Source organism: Microcebus murinus, chromosome 3 (assembly GCF_040939455.1).
Source record: "Microcebus murinus isolate Inina chromosome 3, M.murinus_Inina_mat1.0, whole genome shotgun sequence".
Lineage (NCBI taxonomy): Eukaryota > Metazoa > Chordata > Mammalia > Primates > Cheirogaleidae > Microcebus > Microcebus murinus.
In genome coordinates, this window is record NC_134106.1 from 41,567,562 (window position 1) to 41,587,317 (window position 19,756).

The window sequence follows — 19,756 nt, forward strand, 5'->3', positions numbered from 1 at the left end:
ATAACTTGATGAACTCGGTCAATTCTAATCTGGAATTCTGCATTACTTTGAGCACAATCTTTCACATTATCCATAAGGAAATGCATTATTGAATAAATGAAAAACTGAGATTGGTTGCAAGACAAATTCTTAACCTGGACAAAAGAATAATCTTTTAGAACACTGCAGCATTTTTTACTTGCATATTAGCAATAAATACATTAATTGTTCTCGAAAATAGACCAAGTATTCTTCAACCACTCAGAGTATTATTTAATTGCCCAATCTATGTAGCCATCTAAATATGCAAGAAAAACTGCACTATTCTTTTAATTCTCGCAAGTTTAAATGCGTGGATAATTAAAATGTGTGGAAAATTAAATTTTATTCCAATTTTGATATTTTTCTAAAAACTCATTGCCATGTGCCAATTCTCTTTGTCTGTTTTAGGCATTTGTCTTCTGTCAGAAATCTATGGTCTCCTTTTACATTTTATATGCAATCTCTCTTTGATTTTTTCAAAAATAATAATTTATATATTTTTATTTACTTCATATATACTTTCAGCTAAGAAAAATCAAATAACAACAGCAATAAAAATAAAACTGTTGTCTGTGTTTGCACTTTGATCTTCCTTTATTCCTTGGGAAACTTCTAGGCAGGTGGACATCATCAGTCACTGACAGGCAATAGTTGACAGAACTGAGCAAATCAAGTTATTGCTGTGTGGGGGCAGAGGCAGTAGACTTCCTTTTATAGTTCTCTGCTCTTCAGGCACCAAGCAGCTACCCTGAACTGAACACTTACTTCATGCTAATAAGTGCCAGCCCCCAGAAATTTCCTCATATCTTTTTAAGTAGCTTGCCAAATGGTAGCTACTATCAGTAGTTGCTTCCTGATCAAAGCAATCTAATATGGCTTAAGTGCCACTGGTTGACATTTTGCACTCTTTTATTGCTTGCATTTTTATCTACATAAAAATTGGTGATAACTAATATCCAGTTGATCTTTTCATTCTGGTAATAAAATGATAATATAAAGATCTTATTATCCACTGCAGACATCCATCAAAGCACATTTTCCAGTAATGTACTGCTCAGAGTATGTCTTCCCTATATCCAAGTCAAAATTGATGTTAAGTACATGTCCTTAGATTCCCTGCATCTCTAATACTTGGGCACTGAACTGCAATTAGAAGTTGAACTTCAACCCTTGGCACTTTGTTCACATTAATGTTATCCGTAATTTTGTTGTCTCTACATCTTTAGATAAACCATTTTCTATGAGAAGCCAAAAGTAGTTGGAAGGTTTGTCTACTAAAATATTTTATTTAAATACCAGAAAGTTTTTATTCTTGTAAGAAAACAAAAGAAAAGAGGACAGGAGAAAGTAACATCGGAAATGGAGAAGGAAGAAGAGGAAATCTTGGTAGGTAGGTAGGTAGGTAGGTGGGAAGGAAGGAAGGAAGGAAGGAAGGAAGGAAGGAAGGAAGGAAGGAAGGAAGGAAGGAAGGAAGGGAGGACAACTGGGCAGGAAAAGAAACAAATGTATAAGGCATAAATAAAGCCAAATAATGCAAATAAGCACAACAAGCCCCAGAGATCATGAGATTATTAAAATTCATTTTTATGTGGATGCAGAAGTGGCCCCATCTTCTCCTGTGGGTAAGAAGGACATTCTGTAATTATGCCATTGATTTGGAAAAACAAAAGAATAGAAAACGACAACAAAACAAAAAACACAAAGGGCTCCCTGCATCCACATATTTAAAGTAGTTACTCATGTAACAATTAGGACCTGCCTATAGTTGACAGGAGCAAGTTTAGTTTTCAAAATTTCGGTGTATTTAAACCATAAGAGATTATAGCACTAATAATTTTTAAGGTTACTAGAAGAGAGAAAGAAAAAAATTGGTGAGACTATTTAATCATTCAGTACACCACTATAAAGGCCAAATTTTCAGAAAAAAAATTATAGAGAAACATATAGTCAATGATTTTAGATGTATTGTTTGGAATTATTAGGCACCAAAGTTCAAATTGAGATTATCTTAGTAACTTTAAGGTTGACATTAGGCTATGTGCCTTGGCAGACAAAAAAAAAAAAAACAATACAGAGTTAAGACCAATGTCTTGTACAGACCCTACTAATCAGGCACTTGAGAAAATTTCACAAGCAATAGAAAATTATTTTTGCATTCTTTAGAGTTTTTAAAAGATTTCTTAAAGTGAATTAATATCATGGACCAGGCAAGAGACTGTAAAACACTCACCTTTTCATGCAAATAATTCAAGTGTTAGTCGCAAAAGCACTTTGTTCTGATTTGAAGTTTGATTTGAAGTCTCAGCAATAATTTGTTAATATTTATTTTGTGTTAGTATAGATTTCTATGATAGTTTTTTTTGTGAAATAGTCTACAATTTTTTTTTTCATTAACTGAAATAGTTATTCCTCTTTATGTTAAAAGAATGGGACTTCACATTCTTTTCCCATTTACCTTTATTAAAGTGTCCTTCACTATCTAGGGAAGAAACTGCATTAAAAGATGGTATCTCTTTTTCCAACTTCCATATAAAATTATCAAATCATTATGGAGGAGACAAGGGTAATCTGACTGTCCCTTTTTTCCCACCCTAGACAAGAGTGGAGACCAATAGATAGCATACTTCTGTGCTCACCTTTCAGTCCATGAATTTGCAAAAACTGACCTTCATCTAATTCCAAGTTGCGAATAACAAACATATTTTAGCCATTCTATAAGCTAATGAACATCAATGAACTGAGATTGGCCTGGGATTGTGTACAGTCAGTCTGTTTGTAATCTGAAAGATCAAAATACACACTCAAATAGCCACTATTTATACAGCCTGCTCTTTTTCTAAAAAGTACCCTATCTACACATGGAAATAAGCTTTTTATTTTTAAATGAAAAGAGACTCTTTCCGTCCTCTTAGAGATTCTTCACAGCTTTTCCCTTAAGGGGGAAGAATGATGGCGATATGGAATCTGACAGAGATAGTATAGTACTTGGAATTCAAATCTTCCCTTTCTCAGAGGAAACTTAACAAAGGGCTGTGCCCTAGTCTGTCTGTGGAAGATTCTATTGCTGTGTTGGAACTACAGACACAGCTGAAAAAGAAAACAGGCCTGCCATCTCATCCAGTCCCTTTGAATACATGCAGCCTGTTTCTCTTCCCTCTTCACCTACTACTACCTGCTCTTCAATATCAAAGAGTAGATAGTCTGCTGCTGTGTTTATTTTATTTTTCATATCTAGTACAGATGCTATAAACCTGAGAGTAGGGGGTGGAAAAGGAGAAGATGACTACAGGAAACAGTAGAGCAATTCTAAGTAAATGTAGAGAAATTTTTCTGGGAAATTTTCCATTCAAACACAATAGCATTGAATACTAATTCTCAACGAAAGATAATCATTTATGTTATAGCTTCTATATTTCCTGTGATAGTTTTCTTAAAGTATATCAATTGAGCTATTTCATATTAATCTGACACTACAATTTATATCTTAGATAAAGTATATTTTTTAGAGATCATGGTGTTATACAGCTGTGATTTAATAGATGTGCATTCATTTTCTCAGTTTCAGACAAACTTATGGCTCACAGAGAATACACATAATAAATAAGTCTTTCATTAAATTATAAGTCAAATTGAGATACAGATATTTTTAATTTATTTTTTATTGAGCCTACTCAATAAAATTTCCTAAAATGCACTCTAGGTGGAAATCTCTGTTCATTTTATCATTGAGATAGTTTTGCATTATTTGATATGTAAATTCCTGCCTTTCCTGAAAATTGAGACTTCTTACAGAACTTGGGTTTTCTACTACATCTGCCCACTATTCCCCAAATAAAACAAAGACAAAAGGATATGAAAATGTTACCTGTTATTCATTCACTGAATATTCTTTCCAGTGACTGCTGTCAAATTAAAGGACTGCATTTGCAGTCTTGTCTGAGGTATGCACTGAAAGCTCACAATCATTTATTTAATGCAAGTAATTTAAATGTAACACATACTCTTCAAAAAGGGAAAAATTTCACTAGCCAGCATAAACTTTTGTCCTCAAGGGTATTATTCTGTGAAATATCTGGAGGAATAAAAAGACTATTCTTAATATCAGAGTTTCATGATAAAAGCCAAATGAGGAAATGAGTCTAACAAGGGCAATTATACTATGCACATATGTTTTTTGAAATATTTGATGTAGCTATAGAATAGAGAATCACATTTTATTTGGTCAATTTCCATCAATTGCTAGAATTTACACAGTTATATTTTATAAATTTTAAAATCCATTCTTTATTGTATGCTTTTATAAATCAAATACAAGATTACACAAAATAGTAGAGCTCTAGAAAGAAATATCTTCCCCATGTGGATTTTCTAAGATTCAGGAAGGATCAAGAAAATCTATGGTTACATTGAGGCACAAATATGGCTTTAGGAGAGAATATTTGGGGAGTTTTTACTGTGCCTACATATGCCCCAAAGCTGAAACCAATCTGAACCATGGTATCAGACCTGCAAAACGTGTATTCCTTTTCAAAAAGTGTGTAGGTAATAGGGTTGGGGAAGAGATGATATTTACTTGAAAAATTCTACTTGTGTAGGATCTTCGAGAGATTATTTTCAAGAACATTCTTTATGAGATGATTTTTAATGCCTGGTATGTTGGTTATTACTTATTAAGTTAATTTTTAATATATCATGATTCAATTAACTTTTTATTGCTATGATTGGACAGACTCACATTTATGCTACTTTAAAATGAATATTAAACTATATAAATAAAACTATGAGTTGTAAAAAGTGCAATTTTTGAAATATTGTGTATTTTATTAGAAAAATTGTCTTGCTTTTGCAAGTTTAAAACGACCATTTTGTTCCTCAGAGGATGACTTATTGGCATTTGAAAACACAGTCAATGGTTTGGGGAGCAGATTCCATCAATATACATTCAGCATTTTCCCAAGAATATAGGAAAGTGTTTCACTGAATATGACAATGAGAGAATAGAAGTTTGTTAGAACCATTTTATTTAAATAGCTAATAACTTTGTGATCATTGGAGATTTCTTAATGTGATCAGCAAAACCTGGAAAAGAAAAACCTAAACATTGATGTAAAGAAATAAAATAAATTTACTCTTAAGATAATGCTATATATCAAAATAAAATCACAGTCCTTGTATCCTTTCAGGTGGTCTCTAGTCCAAATTCTCTAGTCAAATTCAATCTCTAGTCCCAGTCCATGCATCTTTTCTGACTCATCATTTGGCATGCATGTCACAAATTTGAAGGGTTTTGGTTACTTTCGCAGATATATGATTAGGATGTAAAAATTCATTATATAAATACTCTCAATAATCAAGGAAGAACTTTTTAGACAAGTAATTTTCTATGACTATATAACTTGTAAAAAGACATTTTCCTATGTAAAACTTTAGTTGAATTTAAGAAGGATTTAATAGTAACTCAAAGTCAGATAAATTAAATAATTTTAATATATTTGAGTTAAGAAATAAAGACAGAAGGAAATAAGACCCACAGTGTTTTATTCTATTTGGTTTTGAAGAGAACTACTGGAGTCCAAGATATGGCAAAAATTATAAATGCCACCTGCAGTATCTGAAGGTCTACAGAGGTGTTTGCACCTTCTACTACAAAATTCTCATCATCTCTTTTCCCATTTAGAAGTAGGAACTGCAGTGGGAAATTCTTCCGCTGTATAGATTTGAAAATGAATTTTTACAACCCAGATGATGGACTGGTATGCTTCAAAAGTAAGTTTATGAGTTTCATAAACACATTTCTCTTGCTTTCTCATTCTTTTTTTCTTGCCTAGCTTACATCATAATGGAGGAATAACATTTTAAAAATTTTGAATAGGCACTTACTGGAATTACAGTTAATCCTGATACAATCTAGATGGGGAAGAATAGATGAAAAATGAAAATTTATCCTTCAAGGTAATAGCTGCAGACATCCAATAAAATCACAGTCCACCCTTCCGGGGACAGACACATGCAAATATGGCCAATGCATATCATTATTCTTTACATACTTCTAGGACCCAGATTTATTGTTATAAAATTCACCATTGGAAACAACTATAGAAGGTTTAAAAAAAAATGGCCAATTCAAACAAAGCTACATGGTGACAAATCTAAGTGAAATAAAGAGTTGCTAAATGTCAAAGATGGTTAGCTTAGCCTGGCTGCAACTTTATCCCCATCTGTGAAAGAACATATCATTGTTTTCAGCAAAATTAAAAAGTGCTCCGTCACAATGGGGTACAGTGCAAGCTCAGCTAGGCTCAGACATCTTGGACTTCAAAATCTAATATCCCACAAAGGCCAACAGAATCCTTCAGAATTGCATTGGTTGAATGGAGAGCAAGTTAAAATCATTTTCATCTCACACTAATGTTTTGTTTTCTTTTATTTTTACATTTTATTTGCTGGGCATAAAAATGGGCTAGATTCCATACCTTATATTAATTGGAGAGGGAAAGAAACAACTGTATGTTTTCTTTAGAAACCCTGGTGGCTAAGGAGTAGTCATTATTCAGAACACACAATCCTATGTCTTTCTTAGGAGCTAACAATGTTATCTCTATGTAATAAGTGTCATGCTTAACAATGCTATTGATTTTCCCTTTTTTATACTTGCTTCATATGAAATTAGCTGCTATTAACATAAGAACAGAATATCTGGTGTAATTATAGTGGCTATTTCTAAAGGACTACATGGGATATTTTATGTTTATTTTATATATAGATATATACATATATATCAGTTAGTTTTATTTTTAGTATTTAATGCCTTTGGGGAACATGGAAAATATAAACCTAGATTCTGTTTCCATATAGCTGAGTTTGTCATGTGTCGTCAACCGCATCAGAAAAGTGGTTGCAAACAGCCAAGGACCAGCACCTACACCACTCTCTCTACAGAATGCTTTGCTGTTGAAAAATTCCCATGAGTGCTTCCACTTGCGCTAACAACCCCTGTAAAGCAATTAGGCGATTTATTTTGATTGGCTTGTAGTAACCTATCATTGTCACTAGAGGGAACTCTAACAGAACAGTAAGTGAGAATGCTGCGTGTTCTTTAGTATTTTTTTAAAACCTGATTATTTAACTTAATTTCACTAATTAAATGTAATTATGTGCAATATGCTACCAATGGGATAATTTTATATTTTATGTATTAGCATTCTGCCCAGCACAATTTGAAAATGTAGGTGGGTTTTCCACAAATGACCTTACCTTATCACATTTTATTACTCTTTTTGCAAATCTGTGGCTTCAAATTTTATTTTTCTCTCTCTGTTTATTCATTTCTGTGCGTGCTTAACACTTTCAGAAAATACAGTAAAGCCTCATTTATCTTTACTCCTCTCTTTGAAGTATAATATTGAAACTTTATTGGGCAGAATATTAATTCTTCCTTCAGTATGAGTGACGTCTCCTGAAATTATTTTTTTTTTCTTTTTAAAACATAAGCCATATTCTGAAAGGCCAAGTTCATTCAGGAAGAAAACTAATTTCAAGTACTTCAATATACATTGATGACACAATTTGCATGAAACAATGTGCTAATTATGGATAATTCTTATTCATCATTAAAATAAGCCTAGTAAGCCCTTTCCTAGACAAGATTTTTCCAGCTATTAATTGTGTTTTTTAGTGTAAAGCTATTAATTGAAAAATGATAAAAACTGCTTAAATTTTTAATCTATAATTCAGACTTTTTCTTAACTCAGCCTGGCTTTTCCCCAAAATTCATCCAGATTGGTGAGGTTTTACTGTAGCCACTCAGCCTTAATGCTACAATTAAGCAGGAAAGCATTGTCTTTCTGTAGAAGAGCCTGTGTCTTTAGTGTTCTCATGGCTGTTTGCTAAGGGCCGCAGACTTTGGGCATTGAAGGGTTGTGGATTGCTGTTTGACAGCAAACTATCACCACACAGTACACCAAAACAGAAAAGATGAGGTACCACAAAGGTAACTACTCAAAGGAGAGGCCATGGAATGGAGTAAGAACAACTATTGATCTAGATAACAAACAAGAAATTTGATATTTTGTGTGAATGTTATCTAAGTAAACAGATTTTACAGATTTGCAAGGATATCATTTATAACCAATCAAAATGTCAGTAAACGTAACAACAGGATGTTCAGTTTGAGGCACCGTCAAGCCTCATAATTTACGTTTTCCATAAATTTTCTTTAACTTCATTGATAGTTATGGCATCCCTTTTAAGAACTCCCAGTGGTAGGAATCACAAAACAGTAAGTTATGTTAAACATAACAAAAAACAATAAAAAGATGTCCAAACAAACCTATATTACTTTAAATGATGGAAATAAGACCATTAAGTGTTTTAACTTTCCATGGCAAACAAGCTATTTGATAAATGTTTGCAGGCAAAACTGAACAAAAAAGTGAAAAGTGTTAATTCAATGGGGGAAGGCAAGTTGTTACCTAGATTGACCGTCAGTTTCACACGCCCTGCGTCTAGCTCCAGGCGGAGGGTGTCTGCGGAGTCTCTAGAAGTGGTTGCCATTAGAATGCCATATGCACGCTGGGATCGGAACCTTAAGGATACATCCTCAGCCTCCGTGTGCATGACCACTGGGAGCTGGATTTTCATAAACATACTCCCATCATAGCTCAAAACCGTTGCCTCTACAGATGGAAAATGAATATAAATAGTTCTTGGTCAGTTTAAGTGCATTTATACTTTGAAAAAGAAAAGGATGATCTCTTAAAGACTTCTAGATAGAACACATTACTACAAAATCAGCTCATCTTCAGAAATAAACAATTTTTTTTAAACATGGAAAGAGAAGTCACAGTAAAGAGGACTTCCTTTTGAAGCCCAGAAACAGAGATGTCAGCAGTTCCTTTTTTATTCCCATAGCACTTTCTACCCATCGCATTAATCTTAATGGATTATAAGTGCTCATAGATGTCTCTCTTCTCAAAAGCAGAGATCTTATTCTTTTGCATAACCACAGTGTAAGTCTGGATTGAAAGACCAGCAGCTATTCAATGCACATTTACATATTAGTACAGTGAGACCATTGACTAGCTCAACCTTGCCTTGGCTCTGAATTCTTTATCTGCAAAGTGGTGGAGGAGGTGCTACTAGAAGATCTCTAAGGCCTTGTTTTGCCCCAAAATTCATAATGCTAAGAAAAGTTACTATTATCATATTTTTTCATAATTTCAGCCCTAATAGATTTTTAAAAAAAGGACTATTATTTAAATTTAGGAATTAGGCAAATACTTCACCAAACGTGATATTCAAGAAATGAAGAGAAAAACTGATATTAGCAAACAGACTTCTTTTGAGCCATTATGTTTAACTAGGTGATTTTTACAAAGGCACAAACTATAATTACATTTTAAAGTTCATTTACAGACAAGGGGTAACTGAAAACATTATTTATAAGCACAATGCTAATGTCCTAAATATATTAAGCTATCACCCAAAAGTCAATAACAATGTGCTTTGGTTATATTGAATAAGAATGCAGGTGGAGCTGAAGAATTTGTAAGGCTGTGTGTTACTAAACTAAGGTAGATAGTCTTATAATAATAAGGGAATTGCTTATCATGATATTAAATAAAGAAGTGAATAGAAAAACTGTTTGTGACAAACTAAGTGCATTAAGAAATACCACCCCTTAGTGTTAAACACCATATGGTAGTGGAATACTACAAAACAAGTGTGAGTCATTTTGCTTTCTCATTGGTTCCAATAACACAGAATGCCATTCAATAAAAGAAAAACTACCTGGAATTAAAATAAACTAGGCAATCCTCATTATTTTGCCTATTTACATGGCACAGCAATTAACTTTACTGATATTACTAAGATTCTATTCGAAGTTGTGGTTTGCAAGTTTATCTTTCAGAAAGTCCAGAAAGCCAAGTATTGTTTCTGTCAGACTTTGATCATTATTTGTTGCCATCATGGGACTGAATTTGCATCCAGAACCTCTGAGCAGTGAGTGTTCCAGGTCTCCTTCCTTGGCTCCCTTCTCTTTCCATCTACCTCTTGACTTAAGAGGTCAAATCACATGCTTACTCCTCTAATACTTATCAACAATCCTGATTTATCTCCTGAACTCTATCATCCATTGCCTATTGGACATCTCCAATTGGAATAAGATAGGCACCTTATTCAACTCTTAATTCACTCCCTGCAAAATGAATAAACTCAAAACGTGCTCGCTCGTCATTTTTCTCCATCTCAGTAAATGGTATAACCCCATTGTTCAGATGCAAACATGTCTTACTTGTCTCTTACCCTCTCTGTCATGCCCAATCTATTTTTTTTTTTTTTTGATACTCAGGACATGTTTAATGAATGAGTGAACAGATGGAAAAAAGACAGGAGAGAAAAAGGCAGATGTTATAAATATAAACTTTGTCAGCACTTTCAAAATAATAGCAAATACACTTAAATACATACAAAGTTTATTAAAAATAGGTTGCAACTCAAATACAGTAGAAATGGAAAATTACAGCAGTGTTGATGTTTTTGCCATAGTAATGCAGAGTTATGAAAAGTACTTTTACACATATTCACATTTGACCTAATTGTCCAAAGATGGCTAAATCCACTTCTTCAGGGGTTTTACAACCACACATGCAAATATCCCTGTATGCAGATATTTACATGTATTTGTATGTACTTATGTGTATTTGTTTTTCTATATATTAACAGAGAAGTAATTCATTTGCATCTCTTTCCTTTAGGGGAAGCGTGGATTTCGTAACCTTAAGGCTGCCAGTGCTCTTGAAATACCTGGGAGGAGCCTGCTTTTCCTGGAACTTGTGGAGCAAACAAGCAAATCCTTCATACACACACAGGCATGATCAATCTATTTGCAAGTCTGAAAGTTTTATAGGCTCTAATTTCAATCCATTTCCTGAATTGATGGTTTCTCATCTTTGCCACTATAATAGCTCCCTCAGTGGTGTCTACTTATACTTTTTCTCCCTGCACCTAGCAGTCAAGCTAAACCTTTAAAGAAAAAATCAGATCATATCATTCTACTGCTTAAACGATACCCCTCCCCAATAGTTTCCTACTGCAATTAGAAGATAATCGGTACTCCTTTTTTTAATCTATAAAGATCAGTGTGACCCAGACTCCAGCCTTAACTTGTACCATCTCTCCTTCCTCCCCACCCCATTTACTGACCTCCAGCCACATCAATTCATGCTTCATTGAAGGTCTGCACTTGTGGATCCCACTGTCTTAAAAGGTTTTTACCCTAGACCTTTAAATGGTTGGTTCCTTTGGCATTTAGGTTTCTGGTCAAATGTTACTCCAGGGAGGCCTGCTCTCCTCTCCAGTTATTCTATATCTCTTTACCACTTTTTTTTTTTTTTAACTACCATTTCTTACTTGTTTGTACAGTTTATCTCTATTTGCCCTTTAGAATACAAATCCCTTTTAGGGCAGAAATCAGTCTCTCTTATACATTGCTCTATGAGCAGCGAGTGACTCCCAAAGGGCCAGGCATCCAGTTGAGCCTCAATAAATATTCATTTATATATATATATATATATATGTATATATATTTATATATATATAACAGATATATGTCTGCATATATGAAATAGATTATTTCAGTTTGGGTACCAAGCTTACATAAATGCTCATCAAAGAAATCAGGTATTTATTCTGCCTATTATAAGTGCATTCTAATTTCTGTAACGTAGGTGAACAAAATATTTAATAAAGTCTACTTTAAAGGCCAAAATTGGGCTGCAAAAGACAGACTAAGAAAAGTGTCTACATATCAAAGTAGGTTAGGCAATGACATAAGCACTGAGAAAATACTATGACTTTCTTAAAATACAGTGGTTCTACATCATATCACATATTTTTCCAGTTAGATAAGAAGTTTCTTAAATGGGAGCAAAATCACAAAGGAGAGAGACTAATGCAGATATTCAAGTAGTAGTTGCTCAAGAAATAATTAAAACAAGATTGTAAAGTTGTAGTGAATTCTAGAAAAAAAAAAGTGTTTCTGGTATAATTTTAAAAGAAATTTGACCTTTGTTTCCCCCTAAACTATAGCCAATCATGGTCAGTATCTATAAAGCAACCCAAATAAAAGTTTAAAAACCATTATCAATTGTTCAGTTACTTCGGTATCATATAGATAAAAGCATGAAAACCATGTTAGTTTTCTCCTATTTATTTAATCTATACATCTAGTCTCTATTATTCGATAATCATATTTTAAATCATATTCTTCTATGAAAAGTAGCTTTATTTGATTGAAAACTAAGTAGAGGCATATCCTTTTAGAAATACAGATGACTGGCAATGGATCATAAATATAGTATGAAATACAATCCAAAGTAGACAAATAACCAGAATCATTGGCCTTTAACATTCTCCCAAAAGCTCCACCACTGAAATAACATAATAAAATAATAAAACTCAAGTGCCCCTAAGTGCCATTTTAAATAATTCTCTATGTGAAAATAACTTGTTGATAAATGACAAATGAAAGCCTAAATGATTCCTCATAATTATACTTAATGTTTAATTAGGCAAGAAATGGAAAATGCTCAAGGTTGTAGTGTAGAGTTTCCAAATAAATGGTAAACAACATTCTGACTTTGAAGGTTATGTTATTTGGCAGCATTCTTTAACATTAGTAAAATTATGTTATCATTTAAAACATAAAAGAATCCTTAAAAGGCTAATTCCAATACAATACTTCCCAGTTGGGGAGAAAAAAAGCTTCAAGTTTGTCTTCTATATCTCCTTCTCTCTTGTCATTAAGTTTGATAAATTTGCTTTTCTGCATTATTCTGTGTTGCAGTCTAAAGTGTACACCTGTGCTCAGTTTTGCCAAAAGGCAGTCACATATTGTGATCAACGATGAAAATCAGACAGGGAGCCAAATTATATGGCTCTGACATCTGTCCCTCCATCTGTTAGAGCTTGAACAAACAAATATAAAGTAGACCTCTGATTATACCAATGCTCTTGTTTTAAATGTAACTGAGAATAATTTCTGTACTGTCCAGCCTCCACAAATTCTCAGTTTTATTAAAGCAGGAGGGAAGTTGCCAAATTTAACTTATATTTACTGAACATTATTTCTGTATTACTCTTTCTTATAGGGCCAATGCAGGAAAGCAAAATACTATTTTCCTATTTGTCTAAGTTAGCAAATATTTTGTTCTTTCTTATAAACCCCTTTGCTTCCTCAATGCAAGATGAAAATTCCCTATAATTGCAACATCATTCCCCATGCTACAATATCCACAGACTTGAACATTTTTTAATTACTTTGAATAATTATCTTCATAAATTATCAATTATTATTCTATAATAACAAAAGAAAAACTTTATAAGTTCTTTTTAAAAAAGATTTGTCAATCAATTCATTTGATCAGCTTTATGTGATCAGAATGAATCTGAAGAAGAAACTCATTCAAAGTTCTTTCTTTGGAATTGGATTTTCAGAGGATCAGGTATGATCTCATGTTAACTGATCTACAGCATACCTGGGAACTGGAAAGATGCCAAATTTTGTGGTACTGAGCATGACAACCATCCCATATTTCCCTTGATCTCAAGAAGTGCCATAAAGTAAGTAAGAAAATAATTCTGAAAAGCAAAGACTTCTTAAAACACACTTAGGTAGTCCAGAAACAAGAACCACCCCAAAATGACCATTTTTTCCTTAACATACAAACAAGCTGGAGACAAAGATACCTGCAGAAATTTCCAGGCTCTTGTCAGATAAAAATGTGTGCTGAATCCCAGTGATGAAGTTTGTTATTAAGTTCTCATTTGCAAATCTACATATGTTTGCTGCCTCTCCTTCTAATTATTGCAATATATAAATATTCCGTTTCTTTCATTCTGGCTTAGAAAGCTCTACAATTTCCGTTCTTATTTTTGCCATATGCAGTAACAGAATATTGCCACAGGGTGGTACACCATGCATATTTAACCAAAAGCTCTTGTAATTCATGCCACAATTGAGTTAGACCCTTTTCCAGCTTCACTTAACCAAGAGGCATCAGAATACTTGGCAGCTCTCTGAGTGATTAAAATTAAAACAAAACTTTAAATCATGCAGGTCTGCTAATCTCATATTATGCCTAACTGTATTATCCGTTGCAAGCTTTGTTACTCCCCCCCCACCCTTTCTGGCAATTTCCAAAAACCAAGCTAAACAAACATAAACTAGAATTAGGAGGGAAATTGCAAAGAAGAAATTTATAAAGAATATACACAAACCAAACTACACAGAGCTAACCTGTAATTACAATTCACAGGAGAATGAATTGGTAGGTACTATCCCAGGGAGAATGAATACAGCGATGTGATAAAATACTTAATCATCTATTGACCTATCTAACTGTATGATGCAGAATAGTGATAGCATTTTGGTAAGTTATTTAATATATTGTTATAGTATTAATTTATAAATAATAATTATTCATATATATTAATACTGATCATACAACTGATAAGCTTATGTCCCTTCTTGTTAAGATAAAGAATCAAAATTACATTTCAATTTTGAGTTTTGCAAAACAATCATTTTTTTCTCTAAGAGGTTTTAGTTTAAATGAATTAAACCATTTCAAGAATGTAAAAGAAAAAAAACCTAAATGTTCACATCTTAAAAAATAGATGCCATATATTCTTAGGCTAAATATCTAATAGAGCAATGTTATTTGTAACATAAAAGGACAATAGCAAAACTCATCAATATTTTTTGTATTGATTTTTAGTTCCATTGTTGAAAATAAGTGACAATGGGAATAGTGACTAAAGCATTTATCTGAAACTCTGGGTCGATGGAAGAATAAGCTTAGAACTATTTGTTCTGCTATTTCTTACTTTAGCCTGCTCTGTAGCTCGGCTTTGAGAGCTATCACCTGTAAGTCTTCCTTTAACCCTTATTCCTCTCTTTTTAATGGAAGAAGAATAGAAAAAAACAAAAGAGAAAACTGGAGCTTTGCCTCCTCTTAGAGATGGAGAGGAGGTACCTGCTCATAACATCAATAGGCACAGCTAAACCTTAATATCAAAAAGGATAAATGAATCTTTGGCAATTAGTTAGGTCCTAGGCAAAGGTGAATGCCTTACCAATTAGGGTACACTTCCAAACACGTGGGTGTAGATGATTTAAAGTCAGCTTACTTTTCAGAGAGGATATTGCTTCTTGGGTAAGCTGACTGAAGTGAAATGAGTAGGCAAACTTAAGTCTCACCCAAATGTGTCAGGGAAGTTGCAACTTAACAGCTTACCTTGCCTCAAAAGCTATTTCTTAGCATAGGAATTAGCACTGGAGGTCATAGAAATATTGGATTCAGGCCTCTTTTACTGTCTAGTGTCCCGAAGTTTAAAACTGGGCAGAAAAGCCAGCAGCTATTGTTTATAATACATCTTAGGCTCATCCCCTTGAGGATACCAAGGATCTAAATTTCTATTCCTGCAATATACTTAAAGAACAGTGTCTTCCCAGAATCAAGCCCTTTGAAAATCATTAAGGGCTCATCAGTAATCCATGTCAGGTATGGCTGCTCAGCTTGCAGAGAGTTTACTGCAGTAGAGCATACATTATGTTTCAACGATCAGTTCACGTTTGAGGTCAACATTTAATATACTTTTCAACTCAGGGAGTAGGCTGCTGGGTTTTTGGAATCTTACCTCTCTCACAGGACCTGCCAAGATAGCCTGTTCCGGAACAATCGCAGACGTATCTGTTCCACCCATCCCTGCACATGCCATTGTTTTTGCAAGGGTTGCTAAGGCACGGTTTTGCTGTTTCCCTTGAGCAGGAGGGCTTCACTCCAGCAGTACTTTGAACTTCAGCCATTTGCCGGATATCTTTGCTCTGGCCATCAATGAACAAATCCCTGATGCAGCCCACGTAACCATAGTTGAGCAGAGCAGTCCACACTTCGGTGGGGAAGACAAGGCCAGCCTTGTTTTCTGGCAAGCCCCCCAGGTACAACTCATCATCAAGGTCCAAAATCTCACTCTCACCAGGGGCAGTGTAGGGCGTGCGCAGCGTGTTGACAGAAATGGTACCTGTGGCAAAGATAAGAGAATGTATAGGTCTTTACAGAGCAGCAACGTGTTCTAATTATCAACTTTTCTCTCTTTCATCTGCTTAAGGGTAAACTCCTTGAGGGAAGATATTTCTTATTATTCTTTCTAATCCCCAGAATCTGGTAATTCCCAGTGGAATTTTTTTTTAAAATCTGAAGAATTAAGTAACTTTAGAAATAAAGCAGATTGCAACTAAAATGGTTTCATTTGAATTTGAGGATGAAAATCAGAGTGTGCAGTGAACCAGTAGTATTTGTCAGCCTCCAACAGTTCAGCCAATATATGCTATTTTAATGTAATGTATATATATATATATATATACACACACATTAAAAATAAATTGGCATTCTATAGCACTCTGTGGAAGAAAGTCAGATTTTTCCTTAGATAGTGCTTGTTTTCAAAGCTAGTATCCATCTGCAAACCAAGGAAAGATTATGAGTCAATATCTTTAACTGATTTGATTGCTCGGATTGAGCACAATAGTTTGACAGATTTCCTATGTCAAAACCCAACTTCTCTACTCCTAGCTGTATGGATCTATTGATTAACCTTTATGGTTTTGGTTCCCTTATCCATAATATGCACATAATAATATGAACCAAAACCATAACCTACCTTATAAAGTTGCTCTGAGTGTTTAATAGAACAATACTAGAAAAGTATTTGGTTTATAATAAGTAGTGCATAAATACTCAGCACAATATTTCAGTGAAAGAATCAAATAAAATCAATTGCTTACTTCTTTTTAAACCAAACTAGTTACTCATCTATACTGACAAGGTTTTCATTTCCTCATTACAAATGCTAAGGAGAAAAATGTACTGGCTTATAAATATACAGGAACCCAAGCCCTAAGTATGAGATAAACAGATATTTATCTACATGAGATTATTTGAGAGCCACAGAAAAATGTTCGTGGAATCCATGAAAGAAAGAAAAAAAATGAAAGATTGAAAGTACATTCCTGATCAACACTTGCATATGTAAGTCAGATTACCAAAAATTCCATTGATATTCTATGTCCAGGAAGACCGCTGTAAAAATGCAAATATGATAGCTGAACAGGACACCACATAGAACCTATTACCATATTATCCCATATTTTCAGATCTGGATCATAAAGTGAAATAAGAAGAGGCTGATGAGAGATGGAGTGTTAGAAGAGGTCTGATGGCATGCAGGGGCATTGGCACAGGGCCTCAGGGATTTAGGGAGCAGACACAGAGAGACCTGGAAATGGAAGGGGAGGTAGAGAAATGGAGGCAGAAAGAGGAAGTGGAGAGTGGGTAGCGTTTGTCTAGAAGATGCATTTTGCTGCTTCACAGAATACTGAAGGCCCGCCCCAAGTGACAACATATCTTACTACGGAGGTGGGGCTGCCCTGTACGTTGTGTCCTAGAGTATTCCAAATCCCAGCAGAAGGGCAGCCCTGCATCTGGGGAGTGTAATGGGATCTGTCTTTGTGAGGGAGAAGGGCATGGAAGCCACTAACAGAGACTGCCCAGGCAGCCAACTCATTAAGAAAACGTTTGTCTCTCTAGACCTTCACAAAAAGAAATGGAAAAGGCTCCTAGGGGAGAAGCACTCAAAGGCATTGCTATTTTGGCCTTCCCATGAGGGGAGTATAATAGGGATTTCCGAGGGAGGCAGCCAAAGGGAAAAGGACAAAGAATTCATTTTTACCGTTCACATTTGTACAAGTGTCTAGAAGAAAACTCTCATTTAGAAACATATAGGTACCATAAAATCCGATTTAGAAAAATATAAAGAATATCATTTTGAGGAAATGAAATGATATCATATGGAGAGGGAACGTAACTCTTTTCTCTTTTAAACAGAATGATCATGACATGCATTTTTAAAACATTGTTTTGTGTATAACTCAGTCCAGAATGCCGTAAAAAGTGAAGGAAGTAACAGATGGTCCCTATCCTCTGCAGTAGCTAATGTAAGAAAATGATAAGAACAAATATTAATACAAAAGGACAACTGGACATTTAAGAAAGCACATATTATGTGAAAAGCAAAGGGGTGCATGCAATGAACACAGTGACATGTTTTTAAGATAAGAGAGAGGGATGTTATTCTTTTCTAATTAGTTCAAGAAGGCTTCCTATAAACAACAGGATTTCTGAGGGCTTGATGAAATGAGTATGTCTTATTGATAAGAATTGTCAGGAGACACAGAGCTTAGCAAGTAAACAATGATAAATTATTATAAGAGTGGGGATATATTCAAATATATATAATGTTTCTCAATAGGCCTTTTATTCATGGAATGAGCTTTAGTAAGTGCAAGAGGGGGAAAAACACTTAGAAAAACTATTAACATATTTTCCTGCTTCAGGATGTTAAACTTTTGACACTAGGAGGATGCACAGAGGATCCCTGAGATGAGGAAAGTCACTTGTTTGCACAACACCTCACTCTGTACCTCCTTCATGTAGTTTCCTTAGCTCAGTGCACTGTGTCTGCACTCTCAGGGGCAAAACTGGTGCCGGGTATTTCACACAAGGATCCATGACAGTGTGTCTGACAGTAAGGATGGAATGATTGGGTCTCTTGATTTTTATTTATAGTGTGTCAGTGCCTGCTTTGAGCAAAGTATTGTAAGAAAGTTCAGATAGCTTTTTATGTATGTGCTTATTGACATGGATAGAGTAAGATACTCACTGTAACTTTATCACTCAAGTTTTCTGATCACAATTCAAAAAGTAAGACCACAGTTTTCACATAGCTCAGCACGTGTTTACACACACACACACACACACACACACACACACACACCCCACAACAAAGTTTAACAGAAAAAAAATATTTAACCCTATTGTCTCTGAGGCACTTTGATATTTTCTCTCTTATTTTATTAATTTATTAAAACAAATGCTGGACCATCAAATGGATTTCAGAACCAAGTATCAAGTTGTAACAGTTCCAAAAACAGATTGAGAGCTTATTAACATAAAGGATGTTTCTCCCATAGTTCCCCATTTTCCCTTTCAGAGGCGATTTTAGAGTTCTCATGGAAAGATGAAGCAATGAAATACAGGAGAGAAAGAGAAATGAACATAATCCCAACTTCATCTCAAATATAATCCAAGAAAGATGAGACCTTAAATTTGGCCCTGGATTCAAAGTTGAGATGCATCAGGCAAATGCATGTATCAGATATTAGTCATTGGTATTGTCTGTAAACAAACATCATAAAATGAAGAAAACATGACTGAAGAGCAAGTACTATTTTCTCTATATACTTTGCTAATCCAGATGTGTTTATATTAACATATTTTAGAAAAGCTTTATAAAAGAGATAGCAAATAAACAGGAAGTGTAGACTTTAATTCAACTGGGATGGAAACAATTATTTTTATATTTTGAAGATTCACAGAGTAAAAATAATTTGACATAGTAATTAAATTTTACTACTGAATCAAATCTAAATAGAGTTTTATATTTTAGCCTAAACATGTGTCCTGACATACATACATTTCTGATAAGAGATTGGAATTTCACATCACCTTAATGATTTTCCTGTGGATACGAATCAATAGACATATTCACCTGACAAAAGAATCATCACAGAATCTGAATTAGTGTAAACCAATTTAACATGTACCTATGAGCA

General features: G+C 34.2%; 1 protein-coding gene across 32 annotated transcripts in view; it reads right to left on the bottom strand.

Moving 5' to 3' along the window:
* NRXN1 (neurexin 1) overlaps positions 1-19,756 on the bottom strand; it is a 1,076,423-nt gene that overhangs the window by 585,549 nt on the left and 471,118 nt on the right. For 22 of the 32 annotated variants that reach the window (XM_076000743.1, XM_076000738.1, XM_076000734.1 and 19 more), the window contains 3 exons: positions 15,724-16,107; positions 8,493-8,696; positions 5,902-5,928 (listed from right to left, as the gene is read on the bottom strand). In XM_076000743.1, the coding sequence (XP_075856858.1) occupies positions 5,902-5,928; positions 8,493-8,696; positions 15,724-16,107 (615 nt within the window). The remainder of the gene's footprint in view (positions 1-5,901; positions 5,929-8,492; positions 8,697-15,723; positions 16,108-19,756) is intronic. The other 10 variants (XM_076000756.1, XM_076000755.1, XM_076000761.1 and 7 more) reach the window with 1 other exon arrangement.